At 38.0% G+C, this 22,417-nt stretch overlaps 1 protein-coding gene across 3 annotated transcripts in view; it reads right to left on the reverse strand.

Moving 5' to 3' along the window:
• SUCLA2 (succinate-CoA ligase ADP-forming subunit beta) overlaps positions 1–20,619 on the reverse strand; it is a 48,551-nt gene extending 27,932 nt beyond the window's left edge. The window contains exons 1-4 of one of the 3 annotated variants that reach the window (XM_027116281.1): positions 20,478–20,619; positions 13,284–13,464; positions 3,840–3,939; positions 3,484–3,646 (exon numbers count right to left, since the gene is read on the reverse strand). In XM_027116281.1, coding sequence (XP_026972082.1) covers positions 3,484–3,646; positions 3,840–3,939; positions 13,284–13,464; positions 20,478–20,567 — 534 coding nt within the window. In that variant the 5' untranslated portion in view covers positions 20,568–20,619. Of the gene's footprint in view, positions 1–3,483; positions 3,647–3,839; positions 3,940–13,283; positions 13,465–16,951; positions 17,058–20,477 lie in introns of those variants that run through there. The other 2 variants (XM_027116282.1, XM_027116283.1) reach the window with 2 other exon arrangements.
• Positions 20,620–22,417: the final 1,798 nt, after the last annotated feature.

Genomic DNA, 22,417 nt, shown 5'->3' on the forward strand with positions numbered 1-22,417 from the left:
CAAAAAATATTTAATAGAAGAATTCATTGTGCGTTTCTGAGACTAAAGAAGAGAACAATGGCAAGCTTAAGTCAAGGGAAATGTTTGAAATTAAAGTCTAATTTTTACTTTCTCTATAAACTTCAAATGAAAAGGTATTCTTCATTTTCCCCTAGAAAGGCAATTCAAAATTATAAGCTTTTAAAGAGATCTAAAGAGAGAGGAAAAAACTCAGATTTAAGAAGAATCTATCAACTACTATCATGCTATTAAAGTAAAATATAGATAAATGAATCTACTGTCATGCTACTGAAGTAAAATATAAGTAAATGAATCTACAGATAACCCCCAAATACAATTTTATTCAACTGAAAAGGTAGAATCAACAAACTTTTAAAGTATTTGAACATTTTATTCTAGTTTTACTGTCCTTTTCTTTTCATATCTACTGATAAGAGAAGTGAAGAGCCACATAAAAGGCAGCACTACTGGGGGAAAAACGTTTCTCACTAAAGTAATGATTAGATCTCCAAGAGTTCGCTATAAGTTAGAGAAAAGTCTAAAAAAAATACATATGAAATAATAAATATATAAAAGAAAGTGAACAGATTCTCTTTGTACTAATTCCCTGACCAACTAGAAAGAAACCCCAAAATTTATAGCCAATTAGTCAGAAGAAAGCTTACATAGGTAAATAAAATAGAGATCAGTTAAAACAATGACTGTAGTTTTGCATATGATCATGACTGCTGAATGAACTGGTGCTTCTGTTTAAATGATTTGGTTTTAACTTTTAAATCTTAGTAATAAGCTTTCAGAACAATTTAAGTTCTAGCAAAGAACTGTAATTTCAAATAAATTAATAATGCTATTTTCACCTTCTTAACCTAAATTCCTCTTTTCTTGTTGGTCTTACAAAAGGTTTTGCCTTAAAATGGATTTGAATTTAAAATCATATGACAAAGAGGCCACTTAAAATAAGTATCTCTTTTTAAGAAAAGTATGGAAAATAAAATTTGGAATTCTCACGGCACATTTTATATTTAATCCAAGCAAAGTAAAAGACTGACACAGTTAAACGTACCATTCATTTACAGTAGATTGCAATGTTTTACTAGGAAAATAAAGCAGCAAATGTGATTTGTTAAATCAGATTTGTCTCAGTCCAGAAGTTCCCAACAGGCACTGGGAAAATGTTAAGAAATCTGATTTTTAAAAAGTACCAAAACACAGAATAGGAATTTAAATTGATTTTTTTTTTTGGCATGTCAACCCCATGGTACATATCTGCCCAGGCTTCCTAATGCAATACATACAAAGAATACCAGTAGAGTTTATGATTCATCTTCTGAAAACAGATAAGCAACAAAAGCAATTTTTAAAGATCAATTAAGTCCTCGACTTCCCTGGTGGCGCAGTTGTTAAGAATCTGCCTGCCAATTCAGGGGACACGGGTTCGAGCCCTGGTCCGGGAAGATCCCACATGCCACAGAGCAACTAAGCCCGTGCGCCACAACTACTGAGCCCGCGTACCATACGTGCTCTTCAACAAGAGAAGCCACCGCAATGAGAAGCCCACACACGGCAACAAAGAGTAGCCCCCGCTCACTGCAACTAGAGAAAGCCTGCACACAGCAATCAAGACCCAACGCAGCCAAAAATAAATAAATAAATAGGTTTTTTTTTTTAAGCCCACATATTAAAATAAAAAAAGATCAGTTAAATCCTAAGCATATGACTTTAATTCAATCAAAATGGGCTTTTCTTTTTAAATAGCCGACTTATTTTTTGTCGTTTAATAGGAACCTGTCCACAGGGAATCCCAAAATAGTTCTTTTTACCCCAAAAGTAACACCAACCAACTCCACATTGGCCTAATATGATAGCATCAAAGCACATTATAATGTCTTTGGCCAGATAGTTCAACTAGTACTACTGAATTTTTAGCATGAATTATTACAACTATATATTACTTGTGCAAATGAAATAAAAACATTTTTCCTTAATAAGACTCAGAGTTCTCCAAAAATTCAAGTTCTTAAAATGAATTCAAATGTGATCATTTTTCCTAATGCTTTAACATATCTTTAATACAATATATTCACTGTGTTACATTCATATCTTTAATAACACATATTCAGTTTGCTACATTTATTCTAATCAAGATGAGCTACTCTGTGCAATATTACAGGACTCATATCTCAAACTGTCCAGGCACATACACCTTGTTCCTGGCTATAACAGAAAGTAAAAACATTAATAACTAACAAAATGATAGATGTTGATATATAACATCAATGAAAAGGAAAAGAAAATGTAGTGAAAATAAATGAATTTGTAAAAACATAATTTTTGCAAATATTTGTAATATATAAGGTTATTGTCATGGGATTTCTAAAGTAACTTACAAAACTAAATTCTATCACATAAAGAAACCTACAGAGGTAAAGACATCACTTACAAACAAAACAATGTTCTTTAATCTTATATTCTGAGTGGGTTTTTACTACCATCTAGTGTTATACCTTAAAAATACTTTCTTATAAAAATTCAAAGTTACAAAAGATATTTTATAATATCACTCAAACATTACAAGAAAACTTAATGAACTGTAAAAAAAAATCACAATATGGAAAATAGCTATTTTTAAAAAAGCTGTTTTATATAAGAAAACATTTTCATGACCCCTTAAAATTTTTGTTACATTACTAATTACGTAATTAGTGATGTTCTACATCAAATCCTGACTAGGGCTACCAAATATGTACCCAGCCTGCTTCAAAAGACAAGCTAGTTACTACACAGATTCAGCTCATAAAAGTTAACCAATGCACTCAAAAAGCCAGATAATTACACCATAAAATCACTGTCAATGCCCTTTCCAAGCCCTAGGTCTATGAAGGAATTTTCTCTTCATGTGATGCCTTAAGTTCACTGCTAGCATTCTAAGTTCCATAAAGAGAGCAGAGCAGAATAAGGTTATGCTCCTTAGAAGCATACTGTTTCCTATTGAATGCCATCCTTGAACTTACCAAGTATCAAATCCTCTTGTGAAACAAACCGCAAACTATCAAAAATACGAAGAGGTTGAAAAAGAAAAAGATGAGGCCAGGGATACACATTCTCTTAGTGGTTCCAGAGACTTTCTCTTTGGTTAGAATATCTTACTGTGCTAGAAATTATTTTCTCAGTCTATGGAATCTAAAGGTGAATCAGAAATGATTTAAGCTGCTCTTAGCAAATTAACAATTTGGAAATTCTGTGGATTTTATTTCAGCATGGTTTTGCCTACAGTTTTTATTACCACAATATTATAGTATTAAGTCTGATGGCATTAATCATGTTGGTTTTTAAAAATGACATAAAAATAGTTCCCATGACATATACAAATAGATTATGGACCATACCTTTTTAACCCTTCCCATACAAATAGAAATAATAATCAACTTTTGAACTTGAATGTAATAAGATCATCTTAAATGTATCATGTCTACAATTACTCACTTGAAATGACCTTTCCATTGTAATAGCAAAGTAGTATTCTCTCCTGGGATATCTTCGCTCACAAACCAATACTTGATTGCATATTCTGCCCTTTTCTCCTGTTTGCTTGGTAAACAACTTTCTCCCAATCATCTGTGAGGAAACAGCTTTTGCTTCTTCTGGACTAAAATAAGAAAAAGAACTCAAACTCTTTTCTCCTCCAACTGAGAAAAATAAAAGCACATGACAGCCAAAATCTTACCTCATCTAATATTTAAATCTCAGTATTTTTATCAATTCAATAATAAGGGGCATCTTTTACAAATATACATTGTTTTCTTTAATAATGGTGTCTGTATGTGTAAAACATAACTTACGAGAAAACTATCTTCACTCCCCCTTTGAGGCCACTTTCAAATGTTCCTTTTCCTCTACCACCAGCTAAAACTTGTGCCTTTATCACAACATCTTTTGAACCTAGAAGAAAAACACTTCTATTAGATACAAAGCATGGAGCAGCATGCAACACACAATATTTTGTTATTAAAAATACATATTAAGCAGTGTTATTAAATGTAGTAAAGTCTCATTTACCCACAATGTCAAAAAAGGAGGCATTCCATGTATATATATTTTCTAGATTAGAACACTAAAACATTCACCACCTAAAGACCCACAAACTTAAAAAAATGAGCCACTCATATTAAGCCATTTCTTAAAGCATACTGAAAATAATTTTACCTTTCCCTGATACTTTAAATATCTAGTACTTTGCAAGGTACTAAAAGTACAAAATTGAGGGTCAAATGTCTTCCTAACAATTTCTTCCCTCTATTGATATGTAAACTTACTACACTATGACAATTTGAGTTATAAATGCTGTTTTGAGTAGAAATGTACCATGACTTTCACGGAAAGTGCCACTATTGATACCAATTCACATTGTCCCACTAACAGAAAGTCCTCTTAATATACATTCGTGAGCTGTACTGTTGTGAGAGGACTATCAGGAGTTAAGGTATGTTTATCAAAAGATTCTAGAATGTTACACTTCTAAGTCTTTAAAACATTTTTTAAGAAATACTCTGAATTTTTCTTCTTTAACAGGTAAACTGGTCTCTCTCTTTTCTTCCCCTTTCTAACATGCTGAAGAAAATTACCAAACTAGCTGTTTAAGCCTAGGTACTACTCTTCATGACCCAGAGCAATACATCTTAGAGGGGCATTCTGTCTCCCGAGACAGGCAGAATTTCAAAGCCTCCTCATGTCGCTTCTCATGGTATTTTGCCCATACTAGCAGTGTAACACCAATATTACATTATGAAAAACAATTAACCTTTGAGGTCAGGGTTAAGGACATTGTCTTATTCGTTGTATCCCTAGCACAAAGCAGTTCCTGGGATATAACCACCACTCCATAAATGTGTATCTGAATAGGCTAAAGATGGGAATTCTACTACTGGGGAAAGGCCACTCTCTAATGCACATATACCAAGCTGAACGAGAGCTGATCAAGGAGGTAACAAATAGTTTGTGATCAAACAAATAAGAAATGACCAAAAGTTAACACTTAAACAATTACTACAAAACGTTTAGAAAATTAATGATATAAATGTGTCCACACTGGAAATGTACACTTAAGTCAGAAGACAGCCCTATGAATCAGTCCAGGCAGTTTCTTTTAAAAAAAAACCCTCTTTCTCATACTCCACATCCATTCAGTCATGAAATCATAGTGGTTCCACCTTCAAAATGTATCTAGAATCTTGACCACTCTTCATGACCTCCATTTTAGGCCCTGGTCCCAGCCACCATTACATCTCACCTAGATTACCCTTGTCCCCAAAAGAATATTCTCAAAGCAGCAGCCAAAGTGCGCATATAACTCCTCTACTTAAAACCTTGCACTGAATGCCCACTTCACTCAGAGTTAAAGCCACAGTCCCTACAATGGCCTCAAGGCCCTGTGTAATCCCCCAGCACCCTTGCCCTTTGTATCATGACCTCTTCATTGTTCACCCCACATCAGCAACTCTAATCTTCCTGTTCCTGGGCATGTCCCTCCCTTCCTTTAGGACTTGGCACTGATGCTCCCTCTCTCCCTGAATACTCTTCATCCAGGTATCTGTTTGGGAAAGGTCCTCATTCCCTTCCAGTTTTTCTTTAAGTCTAAATTGTCCATGAGACTTACCCTGATCACCCTACTTAACACTACCAACTGCCCACCCATGACCAATCCCCCTTAGCCCGCTCATTTTTTTCCATAGAAGTCATCACCTTCAAATCATAACATATAATCTTCCCATGTTTATCATTTTTGTTTTGCTCCCCCACTAAAATATAGACTCCAGGAGGGCAGAATCTTTGTTATGTTCATTGATGTTTGCAAGGTCCTGGGAGGGTTCCTAGCACATAATATTTTCTGAATGATAAATAAAAGAACATTTAGAAATCAAGAGAATTCTTATGAATCTAGATCTTCCACTGCTCTTGAGAAACACAGAACTGGAAATCCTGGGCCCTGCAACTGGAACTGACCACAAGTGCCTTGTTTACACAAGACATCATTTCAATTTGCCATAGTCCCCACCATTCCCAAGTGCCACAACTAATATTAGATGAAGATTAGAGAAAGTTTAGAAATTTCCTTAAAAGTAACAATAATTTTCTTACTGAGAAGACAACAAGTAGTCTCAGGGACTATGGCAAATTAGAGAGTTCATGCCCGAACTAAAAGGAGCAGCCACTAGTCATTCTACCTGTTTCTGGTTACCTGTCAAGTCAGTTTTCTAGTACTTCAGCAATATTCATTTATCTCCAAAAAGGATACCTATAATCCAAACAGCGTAAATGTAATGTAAAAATGGACAACAGTTAAACTGGTGCTCTGCTGGGCTAAATTCAAACATTCCTATTAATTAAGCTAGGAACTTAACATACTGAGCTATTAAGTAAGAGTAATGAAGCTCTATTTTTCAAAAACATTTTATAAGAAGAAGGCTCTTCCCTAAAGCGTCAACTTTCTTTTTTTAAGAAAATAAACTCCGTAAGGGCACAGATGATTCTTCAAAAATTCCTTCTAAAAAAGCCCTTCACAGGGACCTCCCTGGTGGTCCACCCTGGCCAGGGAACCAGATCCCGCGTGCATGCCGCAACTAAGAGTTCACATGCCATAACTAAGAAGTCCATGTGCTTCAACTAAGACCTGACACAGCCTAAATAAATTAATAAATAAATTTTTTAAAAATAAAATAAAAAAGACCTTCACAACAAAAGAAAAACAAAAAAAAGTAATGACATACAATCTCATCAACTATCAAGACAGGGAGAAGAATTAAAGATAAATCTGAGGACAACTGACTAAAACAAAGATTTTATTCAATTCCATTAATTCAGTCAACAGTTACATCTACATACCAGACACTGCACTGGAGTTGTAGATACAACGATGAGCAAATCAGTCTTGCTAGATTTCGCCCTTTGCTCTAGCCAGACAAGATCGTTTATGGATCCCAAGATTGTCTTTAAAATATATTCCCCATCCCTCCTAGCTTTAGTCATTCACAAATGTTGTAAGTATTCCTCATTTACAGTCATCTAATAAAACACTGGAAAAAGGAAAAAGAAGGCAAAGTCCTACTGTATGCCATTAGAAATCTCCCTCTGGGCTGACATTCATTAATTGACACCCTCTGCATGTTTATTCACCCAGAGAGAAATTCTATGTTAACTATACTAGAATCCAAACTATATTTCCACAGTCAATAGGGAAATCATAAGAACTCTGCCAAATGCCTTACTGACATCATATTTTCTTGTAACTACAAGAAGGAGGTGGGAATCTGCTCTTAGAACTGACCCCAAATTATAACTACTTCATTTCTCTGTGCTTAACAACCATCCCTTTGATAATCCATTCCAGAAACTTCTCCATGATCTTCCAGCTCATCAACCTTCATTTGTGGACTCATATAGTCTTTTAAAATATTGGAATTAGATTTCTTTCTAACCATTCTTCCATCCCTAACTTCAGTTATTCACAGCAGGTAAAACTTGCCTCCAGGACAGTGTTTTCCAACTTTTGTCACATTATGACACACACAGAAAATGACAGAATTTGTAGGGAATCCTGGGGAAAGAGGTCAGAGCTATTTTGGGAGGAATTACCAGCTATAGGGCTCAGTGGCCCCAGTCTCCATGTTAACTCAGCTTCTCTTGCCACCCACAACGACAAGCAAGTTTGTCACACCTGTAATGCATTTATGCCCTAGTATATTGCTTGATGAGATAAGACTTTTTAAATAAATGGGAATTAACATTTTATGAATTTTGCAGTAACTGAGAAGCAAAAATTAGCCAAAGTCAGCACTGGGAATTGCTAGCTAGATGGAAAAAACCAGGTGTATTTCTAGGGCACCTCATACCACACCCTGTGCAATTATATCCCATAATCAATATCTTCTGATATTAATGACTCACCACAAAAAAAAAAACAACTGTCTCAACAACCTCAAAGTAGCTAGGAAATACATCTTTTAAAAAGTAGTATTTCTGCTCCTCTAGATTTAAAGGTCCTTATTAGTCACTAATCCCACTCCCATACTACAATCATCATTTGCAGCCTTCTTTGACAAAGACACACTTTCTAGATAAACAAGATACATTCTGTTCCAAGGAGCTGAAAATCAGAGCTGCCTACCTGCTCCTTACTACTTGTAAGTCCTGGTTCCAGAGAACTTGCCAGAAATACTCACAGTTACAGTATATCCTATATATATTAACTATTCCTTTTTCTACAGCTAAAAATCATTACAGATTTTTACAATGAGTAAAGAAATCAAGAAACTGGCATCTGAATAAATCCTACTCATTTTATGAAAAAGTTTGTACACAAATTATTTCTTTCTGACAAAACAGTGAAATTTGACTAAATGAGAAAACATGGAAAACTAATTAAGAAAACCAATTATAATAATTTGGAAATAAAAAAAGAAATACTAGCTTTCACTGACTTCATTAAATCAGGCCCTTTAATCAGTGGTATGAAAAACAGTTTATGCCTTCAGCATTATTAAGAAGGAAAGAACTGGTAAACAAAATATGCATCACTCAAGAGATTAAACTAACAAAATAAAAGAACAAAGTCAAGGGTCTGAAATTCATCCTTAAGGATAGAAGGGTAGCATAAGAAAACCTTATACTTTCTCAATTACATTTCCAAATTTTCCTTCTTATTTAGCTGGGTCTTCTTTAGAAATTAACATTTAGGTCATATATATAAGACTGAATCTCAAGAAGGTAGTTAATAAAGTGCCTTTGCAAGAAATACTACAGAAATACAATTATGAGTTTTCTTAAAGTCTTGACCCTTAAGAGTCTCTAACATACATAGAATTTTAAAGGTTAAAATGAGGTACATCTTTTACCATGGACAAGTTCAAACAACAAGACACCATTAATTAACAAAAATTTCAGCAAAAGTACTATGAATTTACATAAGGCTTTTGCTGAATAAAAAGAAGCTTGCTTGTAATCTGAATAAAAAGAATTGTTTTCCTAAGCTTTCGACAAAATTCAACACCCATTTATGAAAAAAACCCTCCAGAAAGTAGGCATAGAGGGAACTTACCTCAACATAGTAAAGGCCATATATGACAAACCCACAGCCAACATCATTCTCAATGGTGAAAAACAGAAACCATTTCCTCTAAGATCAGGAACAAGACAAGGTTGTCCACTCCCACCACTATTGTTCAACATAGCTTTGGAAGTTTCCACAGCAGTCAGAGAAGAAAAACAAATAAAAGGAATCCAAATCGGAAAAGGAGAAGTAAAGCTGTCACTGTGTGCAGATGACATGGTACTATACATAGAGAACCCTAAAGATGCTACCAGAAAACTACTAGAGCTAATCAATGAATCTGGTAAAGTAGCAGGATACAAAATTAATGCCCAGAAATCTCTTGCATTCCTATACACTAATGATGAATAATGTGAAAGTGAAATTAAGGAACACTCCCATTTACCACTGCAACAAAAAGAATAAAATACCTAGGAATAAACCTACCTAAGGAGACAAAAGACCTGTATGCAGAGAACTATAAGACACTGATGAAAGAAATTAAAGATGATACAAATAGATGGAGAGATATACCATGTTCTTGGACTGGAAGAATCAACATTGTGAAAATGACTATACTACCCAAGCAATCTACAGATTCAATGCAATCCCTATCAAACCACCAATGGCATTTTTCACAGAACTAGAACAAAAATTTTCACAATTTGTATGGAAACACAAAAGACCCCGAATAGCCAAAGCAATCTTGAGAAAGAAAAACAGAGCTGGAGGAATCAGGCTCCCAAACTTCAGACTATACTACAAAGCTACAGTAATCAAGACAGTATGGTACTGGCACAAAAACAGAAATATAGATCAATGGAATAGGATAGAAAGCCCAGAGATACACACACACACACACACACACACACACACACACGTGTCACCTTATCTTTGATAAAGGAGGCAAGAATATACAATGGAGAAAAGACAGCCTCTTCAATAAGTGGTGCTGGGAAAACTGGACAGCTACGAATAAAAGAATGAAATTAGAACTCCCTAACACCATACAAAAAAATAAACTCAAAATGGATTAAAGATCTAAATGTAAGGCCAGATACTATAAAACTCTTTGAGGAAAACATAGGCAGAACACTCTATGACGTAAATCACAGCAAGATCGTTTTGACCCACCTCCTAGAGGAATGGAAATAAAAACAAAAATAAACAAATGGGACCTAATGAAACTTAAAAGCTTTTACACAGCAAAGGAAAACATAAACAAGATGAAAAGACAACCCTCAAAGTGGGAGAAAATATTTGCAAATGAATCAACTGACAAAGGATTAATCTCCAAAATTTACAAGAAGCTCATGCAGTTCAATATCAAAAAAACAAACAACCCAATCCAAAAATGGGCAGAAGACCTAAACAGACATTTCTCCAAAGAAGATATACAGATTGCCAACAAACATATGAAAGGATGCTCAACATCACTAATCACTAGAGAAATGCAAATCAAAACTACGAGGTATCGACTCACACCGGTCAGAATGGTCATCATCAAAAAATCTACAAACAATAAATGCTGGCGAGGGTGTGGAGAAAATGGAACCCTCTTGCACTGTTGATGGGAATGTAAATTGATACAGCCACTATGGAGAACAGTATGGAGGTTCCTTAGGAAAGTAAAAACAGAACTACCATATGACCCAGCAATCCCACTACTGGGCATATACCCTGAGAAAACCATAATTCAAAAAGAGTCATGTACCACAATGTTCATTGCAGTACTACTTAAACAGCCAGGACATGGAAGCAACCTAAGTGTCCATCGACAGATGAATGGATAAAGAAGATGTAGCACATATATACAATGGAATACTACTCAGCCATAAAAAGAAACGAAACTGAGTTATTTGTAGTGAGGTGGATAGACCTAGAGACTGTCATACCGAGTGAATTACGTCAGAAAGAGAAAAACAAATCCCATATGCTAACACATATATATGGAATCTTAAAAAAAAAAAAAATGGTTCTGAAGAACCTAGGGGCAGGACAGGAATAAAGATACAGACATAGAGAATGGACTTGAGGACACAGGGAGGGGGAAGGGTAAGCTGGGACGAAGTGAGATAGTGGCATGGACATATATACACTACCAAATGTAAAATAGACAGGTAGTGGGAAGTGGCCATTTAGCACAGGGGGATCAGCTCGGTGCTTTGTGACCACCTACAGGGGTGGGATAGGGAGAATGGGAGGGAGACACAAGAGGGAGGAGATATGGGGATATATGTATATGTATAGCTGATTCACTTTGTTATAAAGCAGAAACTAACATACCATTGTAAAGCAATTATACTCCAATAAAGATGTTAAATAAATAAAGTAAGTAAGTATGTATATGCCCTTCAAGCCAGCAGTTTCACTCCTGGGATTCTGTACTAAATAAATAAAACCATCAGTCCTTAAAAAAAAAAAAATTGTTTCTCTGATTAACAATAAACAAAACTGCAAATTAAAAATCATGCTTCCTTGACATATTTACACTACCAAATGTAAAACAGATAGCTAGTGGGAAGCAGCTGCATCACACAGGGAGAACAGCTCAGTGCTTTGTGACCACCTAGAGTGGTGGGATAGGGAGGGTGGGAGGGAGACGCAAGAGGGAGGGGATATGGGGATATATGTATACATATAGCTGATTCACTTTGTTATACAGCAGAAACTAACACAACATTGTAAAGCAATTATACTCCAATAAAGATGTTTAAAAAAAAAATCATGCTTCCAAGTCAAGGAAATCAAGGCTACCTCATTCAAAAACATATCATATAATATATGACAACTTTCTGATCTTCTACATGCTCTCACTTTTGAAAGAAAAACCCATTCTAGAAACAAATAAGTACAAATAGAGATGAAGACTTTTACAATTTTAAACAGTTTAAAATGTTCCACATCTTTCTTGAAAAACTAATAGAAGTCTCCACCAAAGCACATTTAAAACCATATTAATCAAATGTACATACAAAAGAGATTAATTTTGGTAATCTACATAAAATTGGTGGGATTTTAAATACTACTACGAAGAAAATGCAGTGTATAGCTATTACATTACTCATTATCATGTTCTCTTATTAAATCCTTAAAAATATAAAGTGAAGCATACTTTCCAAACTCAAAATTTATTTTTTAATAAAAAGATTAATATAAATTCAAATTAACAAAACCTATTGTTTCTGTTATCAATAAAATAATCTAATAAACATAGGCAACTATTTAATTCATTTAACGATATTAACATTTATTGATTACCTAAGTGTCAGGCCCTCTTCTAAGAGGTTGGGATATATCAGTGAACAAAATAAGACAAACAAACCCTGCTCTTATAGAGCTTACATTCTAATGCTCAACTTCTTTTTTCGCCCTTCTGGCTCTCTATTTTTCATGTCCAAAAAAAAAGACGGGAGAAATACTGGACCTCTCTTTACAATCGCATAAACAGGTAAGATTTTCTGTCACCATTTCCCTGAAGAATCATCACAGACAGAATTTTCTTCCCCATAGTTGTAACTAAAAACAGGACTTCATAAGTCAGAAAGAGAAAGACAAATACCGTATGCTAACACACATATATGGAATTTAAGAAAAAAAAAAATGTCATGAAGAACCTAGGGGTAAGACAGGAATAAAGACACAGACCTACTAGAGAATGGACTTGAGGATATGGGGAGGGGGAAGGGTAAGCTGTGACAAAGCGAGAGAGAGGCATGGACATATATACACTACCAAACGTAAGGTAGATAGCTAGTGGGAAGCAGCCGCATAGCGGAGATCAGCTCGGTGCTTTGTGACTGCCTGGAGGGGTGGGATAGGGAGGGTGGGAGGGAGGGAGACACAAGAGGGAAGAGATATGGGAACATATGTATATGTATAACTGATTCACTTTGTTATAAAGCAGAAACTAACACACCATTGTGAAGCAATTATACTCCAATAAAGATGTAAAAAAAAAACAGGACTTCAGCTTCCTGAAGCTTTGATTCTTAAGTTATCAGCACTACGGGGCACAGAATAATCTCATAATAATTTTAGGATGCCAAAAATCATAAGTTCCACCTTCTCTTTTACGTTAATAAAACTTATTTTTTAAATATAAAATAAAAGCCAGAAGTTGTTATTAAACCAAAAGTAAAGTTCGTATCTTATCAAAGATCCCATGTCGAGATAGTATAAGTTTTTCTTAATTTAGTACCTAATTTTTTGGCAATTGCATAAGCCTCATCTGGTGACTTAGCCACGTGTCCTTTGGGAATGGAGACGCCAGCTTCTTGCAACAATTCCATACTCATGTATTCATGTAGTGAGAGATTCCTTTGCTGTTGCTGCTGTATTTGGAGTCCATGGTTGTTAAATAATCCAGAACTTCCCAGAACCTAGAGAAATTGGGGACATATTTATACAGAGAGTGATTTAGCAGTAATTCTCGTTAAAAACACCTTCTCAAAATACTTTAGAGTACTCCGTTCTTCAAAACTATAACAAAATTGTTATATTAAGACATCAAAATATAATATTCAGAGTAAATTACAACACAAACTAAGAGCTAATCTACTAGGTAATATGTTACCCTTGTAGTTTTAACTATTTCCTCATCACCTCTAGTCCTTATCTTTTATTTGAGCTTTACTACCGTATCTCTAATGATCTACAGAGCACTTCTACCTCAATGCCAAATTTCGCAGATCTAAAACCCATCTCCTATTTCCACCAAATCAAAAATCCTTCCCATCTTTCTTCTCTCCACCCTTCCTCCGGCACCTAACAAATTGCCTGACACTAGAGATAACTGAATGATTTGGTAGCATTAAGCTTTCATGCATTCGAAGCTCAAACCCCTACTTCATCTGTAGTGCACATTGTGGTGTGCTGCCCAGATCCTCCCTTGGGACCAAAGCATTCATAGCCCAGCTGCTGGGAGTGTTGGCAGCTGACAGGTCTCAGCTGAGTCCCCTCACTGGAGCCTCCCTGCCTTAAGTCATACCTCCTTTCCCACTGTCAACCTGCAGCCAATGACTGGCCAATGAGGGTTAAGGGATGGATGTAAAGACCTGGCACCTCACCCCAATTTGGGACAATTCAGGACCATCCTAGCTGCAGACCTTCCATAGGAAGAGCAGAGGTCCCCAATGCACTGCACCACAGTTCTCTGACTCCCTCTATTCAGTCCTCCTTCCTTCACTCTCCCACAGTTGTTGATCCAGAGATCACTTTCTAGTAAACTTCCTCCATGAAACTCTCCATCTAATAGTCTGCAAATTACAGCTCAGAGAACCAATCTGCAACATCATCTTTAATGCATTCCTTCTAAATGATTCCTTTAACTGGTGTCTCCTTTACAAACCCAGTTCAGGTGTATGTCCTTCACAACTGGACTGCGAAAGCTTCCAAGAAAGAAATGCCCTACAAACTTCCCTTTTTCAATCTACGTAGAACATTCATTCATTCAAAAACTTACTGAGCACCTAGACACTGGAAATAGTGAGGTGAACCCAACAAAACCCTTGCACCTAAAGCTTACAATCTAGTGTGTATTTGTGTGTCGGGGGGAGGAGGAGGCAGAGACAATAAACAAAATACATCAAACAGTAGTAATAAGAGTAAGGAGACAGAAAATAAAAAAATAAGACGTGCTATTTCATACAGCTGGAGGAGTTTTCTCCACTAAAATATCCCTCAGTAGAGCTGAGTAAGAATTATTTTTTCAAAAAAAATAAGTAGGAAACAAATAAGGTGTCCCTCTACCAGCTGAATAAGTCACTGATGAAAGACAAATGAGTATGAGAGCTGTCAGCCACCGGTGGCAAGGCCACAACAATGAGAACTATTGAAGGAAGGATGCAATCAGGAAGATCTCTAGCATCTATGGTCGCAAAGCTCCACTAAGTCAGAGCCTAGTCTTAGCCCATCATTAACAACACACAGAAACACCTCCCTCCCTTTTTTCAAACTCCTCAATCCTATCAACTTTATATGGCAATATGTAGAACAAATTAAGTGCTATGAAAGCCTTGGAAAACTGCACTGGAATCACACATTTAAGTGTTATCCACCCATACATTCCCATTATCTCCACACAGAATACAGAATACTGAAACGTTGTACATACGAAACAGTATCATAAAAACTGAATTCAAAGAAATCTTATACAAAACAGTCTGATTCTTTTTTTTTTTTTTTTTTGCAGTACGCGGGCCTCTCACTGTTGTGGCCTCTCCTGTTGCGGAGCACAGGCTCCAGACATGCAGGCTCAGCGGCCATGGCTCACAGGCCCAGCCGCTCCACGGCATGTGGGATCTTCCAGGACCGAGGCACGAACCCATATCCCCTGCATCGGCAGGCGGACTCTCAACCACTGTGCCACCAGGGAAGCCCAAAACAGTCTGATTCTTAAAGAGAAAAGTCTGCATCAAAATTACCTGGGAATGCCTCTAAAAATGCAGATTCCAGGGTCCCCCTTTCATCTATAAAATCAGAGCCTCTGGACTGGGCCACAAGAAATCTGCACTTGTAAACAGTTATTCAGCTGATTCTTAAGCACGCTACAGTTTGAGAACCACTAGTCTAACAAATCAATCACATAGAATAGCAAGCTATTTCTGATTCATCTGGTAAGCTAAAATCCTGGATAACATTTCTCTTGGGTAGCTCAATTCCCTGATTTAGTTTCACTTTAATATTAAAAACCAACAACTTCCCAAACTTCAGTATACATCTACCTTGTGAAATCTCATTCCTGGGTATATACTCAACAGAAATGAGTGCTTAATCTACCAAAAGGCATATATAAGAATGCTCATAGCAGGCTTATTCATATAGACAAAAAAATGGAAATGACTCAATTGCCCATCAATAGAAGAATGGGTAAATTGTAGTATATTAATATAATAGAATACTACAGAGCAAAAAAGAAAAAACCTACTGCTCACAAAACAATGGATTAATCTCACAAATATAATTTTAAGGGAAAGAAGACAGACACAAGAATACATACTTATATGATTTCTTTTTATATAGTTCGGACCCAGTCAGAATTAACATACAGTGATGGAAGTCAGAATAAGTGGTTACCTTCTGTTGGTGAGTATTGGTAAAGAGAGTGCCTTCTGAGAGCTAAAAACACTGTATGTATATCTTGATCTGAATGGTGGCTACACCATTATGTACATGACACCTACGTAAAAATTAATCTAGCTATCCACTGAAGTTGTACATAAATTATGCACTTTGCTGTACATAAACTATACCTCAAAATAATAAAAATAAGGGGGAAAGGGGGAGTACCTAGCATAAGCTTGACGAAAATAGTCATACACTGAAACATTTTTGAATGCCTATATACCAGACACTACCAGGAACACATAAAGAATGAGGCCAACCACAGAGTTCACAGATGTATAAATAAACAGCTGCAACACATATAAGAGCAATCACAGTCACTAAGTGGCACCTAATTAGCTGGACAGACCAGAAAAAAATACCATAGAGGCCTGATCCTAGTTAAAAAAAAAAAAAAATCTAACATTTATAGAGGACACTTTGGGGACAACTGAGGAAATGTGAATCTGACTTATACACTAGGTATAAGTATTTCAGCAATTTTAAATTTCCTAAGTATGATAACTATATTGTGGTTATTTAGGAGAATGTCCTTATTCTTAAGAGACATACACTGAAACATCTAAGGGTGAAGAAGTGCCATGATACCTGCAACTTACTTTCAAACGGTTCAGCAAAAATAAATGAATATAATTTATACATACATACATATCATATAATTTTTTTAAAGATAAAGCAAATGTGGCATAAAGTTAAATGTAGGTGAAGGCAATACGGGTGTTCAATGTACTGGCTGGAACATACCTATCAGTTTGAAATTTTTCCAAAAAAGGCTGAGGATAAATCCATGATGCAAAACTCTAAGTATAGGGCTTCCCAGGTGGTACAGTGGTTGAGAGTCCGCCTGCCGATGCAGGGGACATGGGTTCGTGCCCCAGTCCGGGAAGATCCCACATGCCGCAGAGTGGCTGGGCCCGTGAGCCATGGCCGCTGAGCCTGCACGTCCGGAGCTTGTGCTCCGCAACGGGAGAGGCCACGACAGTGAGAGGCCCGCGAAAAAAAAAAAAAAAAAAAAAAAAAAAGAAAAGAAAAAACTCTAAGTTTATTTTTATGGTTTCTTTCAAATATCTATATGTATTTTCAAATATCTTTATTTACAAAGAATTAGTAGTACTCATAAGGTATTGCTGATAGCTTTTTATACCACTTTAAAGTTTTTTTTAAATATCTGAAATATTTTGATAATCCTTTCCTTGCACCACTAGAAGTTGTAACTTGAAATATCATCAGCTGTGAATTATGTTGGTAATACAAATCACTGCATAATCACAAAGATTCCCACATTTAAGTATTTTTCTTTCCTGATATTATCACTTAGAAGACTCCTACTGCCAAAAGGCCACAAATTCCTGGCCAAATTCCTACCCCACCACCTATCCAATCACATACCTAGTTTAAATAATACTTAGTCAAAAGTGGAAAAATGTAGTTACTGGGGAGTATGATTCACAACAAACAAGAAGATACCTTAAATTATTTAACCTGAACTATTTTTACCAAATATACACTGGACAAAAGATACAGAGAAACTGGAAAAGGGTCAGAGAACTAAACAAAATGTTTAAGAGAATTTGCTAAACTCAGTGGGTGACCTTGAACAAGATTCCTTAGGCCCTGCACCTCTATGTCCCCATGTACAAAAGCAAGAGGTTAGACCCAATTTTCACTGCAGCACCATTTACAATAGCCAAGACGTGGAAGCAACCTAAATGTCCATCGAAAGACGAATGGATAAAGAAGATGTGGTACACATATACAATGAAATACTACTCAGCCATAAAAAAAGAATGAAATAATGCCATTTGCAGCAACATGGATGGACCTAAAGATTTTCATACTAAGTGAAGTCTGTCAGACAGAGAGAGACAAATACCATATCATATCACTTACATGCGGAATCTAAAAAACAAAAAAATTGATACAAATGAACTTATTTACAAAACAGAAACAGACTCACAGACACAGAAAACAAACTTATGGTTACCAAAGGCGAAACGTTGGGGGTGGGGGTGGGGGAGGTGGAGCGATAAATTAGGAGATAGGGATTGACATATACACACTACTATATATAAAATAGATAATCAATAAGGACCTACTGTATAGCACAGGGAACTCTACTCAATATTCTGTAATAACTTGTATGGGAAGAGAGTTTGAAAAATAATGGATATATGTATAAATGAATCACTTAGCTGTACACCTGAATCTAACACAACACTGTAAATTAACTATACTCCAATATAAGACAAAAATTAAATTTAAAAAAAAGCAAGGGGTTAGACTAAGGTGATTCCAAACTCTAAAGCTATATTACTTAATGTGAGGGTGGAAGAGAAGGTGTTTAAGACAATATAATAGGCATCTCTATATGGAGAGATAAAGACTTTTAAAGGTAAATTTCCAAAAGTATAAAAACAATGTTAAGAATGGAAACATATTTGTTCACCAAAGTCTCATTTTCTAAAAACTAGACAGCCCCCTTTAAGACCCATAAGAGGGAAGTTCAAGGCCAAAAAAGTATCACTTCTCCTATTAAGAAGCAAACCACAGAATTCACTAGGTTGAAAGTATGAATAGCTTTAAAAAGAAAAAAAAAAGTCTAAATCAATTCATTTACGACATGTCTGAGGTTACTTCAGAACACAACCTAAAATTCTGGAATTGACTTAGGAAGCTAATCATGCCCTTCCACAAGTTTATCAGTGTCAATGTTGGAAAGAATTAATTCTTATGCTCTAGGAAAAACCGTAGAGCAGATTCAAGCACACAGGTTTTAGAGCCAGACACTTCTGGAATTAAGCCTCAGCTATGACCTCACCTGCTTGGTGACCTAGACCAAATTACTCGTTCTCTTAGCCAAGGTTTCTCCATCAATGATGTGGAAATTAATGACTGACTTACAGTGTTGCTGAAAAGCCTACTGAGAGATTACATGTAAAATGCTTGGCACAGTCCCTGGCCTACAATAAATGCTCCAACTGAGCCCTCCTACAACCAAGTTCCCTTACTGAACTTATGATTAATCTCTCTACCCAAAAGCTTATTCCCTTTCTTGTCCCCTCCAACTTCAATCCTGTGCTAACTGAACACTGATCAACCAGAGTCAAATGACTAAAATTGCTGTGTTGATAACATCATTAATGCACTAAAACTGCTATTGCAGATACCATCATTAAAGTACAAACTCAGGTTGTTTCTCCAGGGCAAGATGAGCTAATAGGCCCCCAAGCCATGGACCATTTGGCCAGAGAACCATAAACAGGAGACAACCTGACCCTCTGAAACTAGAATTAAGAAATGTCACAGAAGTTACACAAGCCAATGATTAATCCCAGCTTCTTTGTTCTTCCCCTTTAAAAACAACTCCTAACTCAAAGACCAAGTTGTAGTGGATTTGTGTCTTGTCTCACACTCCCTTGCTTGGCGCGCTGCAAATAAACGCTTACTTTGCTGCAAACAACCCCTGACAGTTTCGCTTTCTGTGCCACGGGCACACAAGCCCTTGCTCCGTTACTTACACACTTACACACACACACACCCTGCGTCTATCATAAACACACACACACATATCCTGCGTCTATTATACACACACACACGCACACATCCTGCGTCTATTATACTATATTCCATGCAAAAATGAAGTGATCCAAAAGACTATCTTATTTCCCCAGTTGGTAAGCTGGTAAACATCATGTCATTACCGCTATTAAACAGAACAGTACACCACTACTTGGCGGAGATGGGAAACTTCCCGGCCTCGTCCCAGAAAAGGCCAGTCAGCAAGCACGGCTGGTTCTGTGAAGCCACTCCTACGTGTGACAGCTTCCAAGAGACACAAAAGTACATCTGAAGGGCATTTTCCCCCTCCCCAAAGAGGGGCCGCAGAAACCTCGGCCCACCGCGCCGGACGCCGGAGCAGCAGGAGAAAGCGTCCGGCCGCCACCTCTCCACACGGAGCCCACCCTGGCTCCCCGCCGCCCCCTCAATAACTGGGTGAGCAGCCCTCGCCAGAATGCTGGAGCTCCTCGCAAACTTAAGCCTGGAACAGAAAAGCGCAAACAAGAGCCCGCTCGCAGTCCTGGCGGGCAGCACTCCCGGGCAAGCCGCCCGCCGGCTCGGCGGGGCACCCCCTGATACCCAATGTCACCGACTGCGGAGTGACCCCGAACCGGGCCCCGGACCCCCTCACACCTCGCCCACAGGAGCCAGTCCCCCACCTCGCCCTTTCTCCTGCCGACCCTCAAAGCGAGGGCGGGCTGGGCCGCAATACCTGGGCAGCGGCCCGCATCGCCGTCCGGGACCGGTGGCTCCTAAGGGTGGCGGCAGCCAAGAGCCGGCTGTAGAACATGGAAGCCGCCATTTCTGAGTCCGACCCAGGCTCCTGGGCGCCGCGCGCAGACGCAGAAGCTCTAGGCGGCTGCCGACGCAGCGGCTCCCGACACGCGGACCGCCCCTGGCCCCGCCCATGGGGCGGAGTCTAGGGTTAACTGCTGCGGCGGCTCGCCCCAGGCAGGCAAAGCGGGAATTGCTCCTGAGAAGCTGGGCTTGGCGGGCGTAGAGCAAACTTTGACCTTTGTAACTGTTCACCGCAGCCTCAATAAACGACCTTCGGCCATCGCTCAGCAACCTGAAGTTTTCCTAGCGAAATGTAATAGGGAGACGAGTAGCGCCACCACCTGTGTGATCTTAAGTTCTCTGAGCCTCAGGTGCCTCATCTCTTTAAGATTCAGAAAATAAGAACTGCATGTTGGTTTTGTGCCAAACACTGCAGTTGAGCTTTGGGATACAGCAGTGAGTAAAACAGAGCGGTTCTGTCCTCTAAGAGAAGATGCTCAGCCACTGGTTACTGAGAACTGTTGCCGGGAGACACCTCTCAGCTCTGAGGAACTGCTCCAAAAATGTAAGGGAGGAGCCAGGTTGTACAGGAGTTTTTTGGTGGGGAAAAAAAAAACATGTAGTCGAACGTAAAAGGATCACTGCTAATCACAAAGAGCAGACATCTCAAGTTAATGATTTTAGTGCCTTTCTAGGTATGGGAAGATGCAAGGATCTGGGTTCGTTGAAATTATTCCTCAGAAATGCATCTTAACTAACTAGGACTAGTATCCAGAGCACAGAATGCTTCCTGTTTTTCTCCATACTGAATTCCCCTCGGGGCACACCCAGGAGAGGAGGTGTGTGTGTCTGGGGCTCCGGTGGCTGATGATGGCTTGATCCTTGAGTAAGTGGAATGGGGGACAACATTCGCTATCCACATTACCAACCCAGAAGATGTATCAGAATCACCTGGGAAGCTTTTTTAAAAAATACTTTCACCAGAACCCATCTAAGGAGTGGAGTCAGGGCATCTGTATTTCTTAGAGTTCTGCAGGTGAATCACATGCACACATTGTGCATGGAAAACCCTGAGACGACATGTGCCCCACCAAAGAGTTGACCACTGGACAAATGACTGGGTGCCTATTCTGCTCTGAACAGTGAGCTTTAAAATGTGTCAAAGCGATTTCTGTGGGCAAGATCTTAACCTAAGAGTAAGTGGGCGTTGCTGACAGACATTAGCCAGGCTCTGACACCTACCTCTGATGCACAGTGACCCGATCCACAGAACAGCACTGTGCAAAGAAAAAGTGAATCTAAAACAAGCAGCCTATTGAATTAGGGAATGGAAAGGAGCTTTTTGCATCCCCCCTTCCCCCCACCCACCCAAATCTCTTCGGTTCTTAAAGGTAGGACTTTCTCAAAGACTTTATTGTTTCATTGACACTCATGCGGGGACTGACCTCAAGGCTCCTTTCATCGCTAATTGATATTTTGTGCAGTTTGAAACAGGAAGAGGGGAAACAGACATTAGCAGTTCATATGTCTCTTGCTCCACCTTTCTACTGCCCAATCTAACCAATCAAATAAAATCTGGATAATGTCCCAAAACCCAGCATTGAGACCTACCGGTTTCTGTTAGGAACAGCTATCCCATCGGATACGAATAGAGCTTATACTTACTTTCAAGCCAGCTCTTTTTAATTGACAGTAGACACAGTAGTTGAGCTACCAAGTACCACCAACCATCTGAGTCCAAGGCCAGCTATTTAAAGGGCACGTGGGTAAACCCAGAATAAGTCAGCATACTAAAATAAGATGTAATGCTATAGCCCGGCTAGGATCCTGACTGGGTTAACTTGGCTTCACAAGCTTCAAGTCCGTCATAGGTGA

Source organism: Aethalodelphis obliquidens, unplaced genomic scaffold (assembly GCF_003676395.1).
Source record: "Aethalodelphis obliquidens isolate GAN/ISIS:26980383/991018 unplaced genomic scaffold, ASM367639v1 scaffold16, whole genome shotgun sequence".
Classification (NCBI taxonomy): domain Eukaryota; kingdom Metazoa; phylum Chordata; class Mammalia; order Artiodactyla; family Delphinidae; genus Aethalodelphis; species Aethalodelphis obliquidens.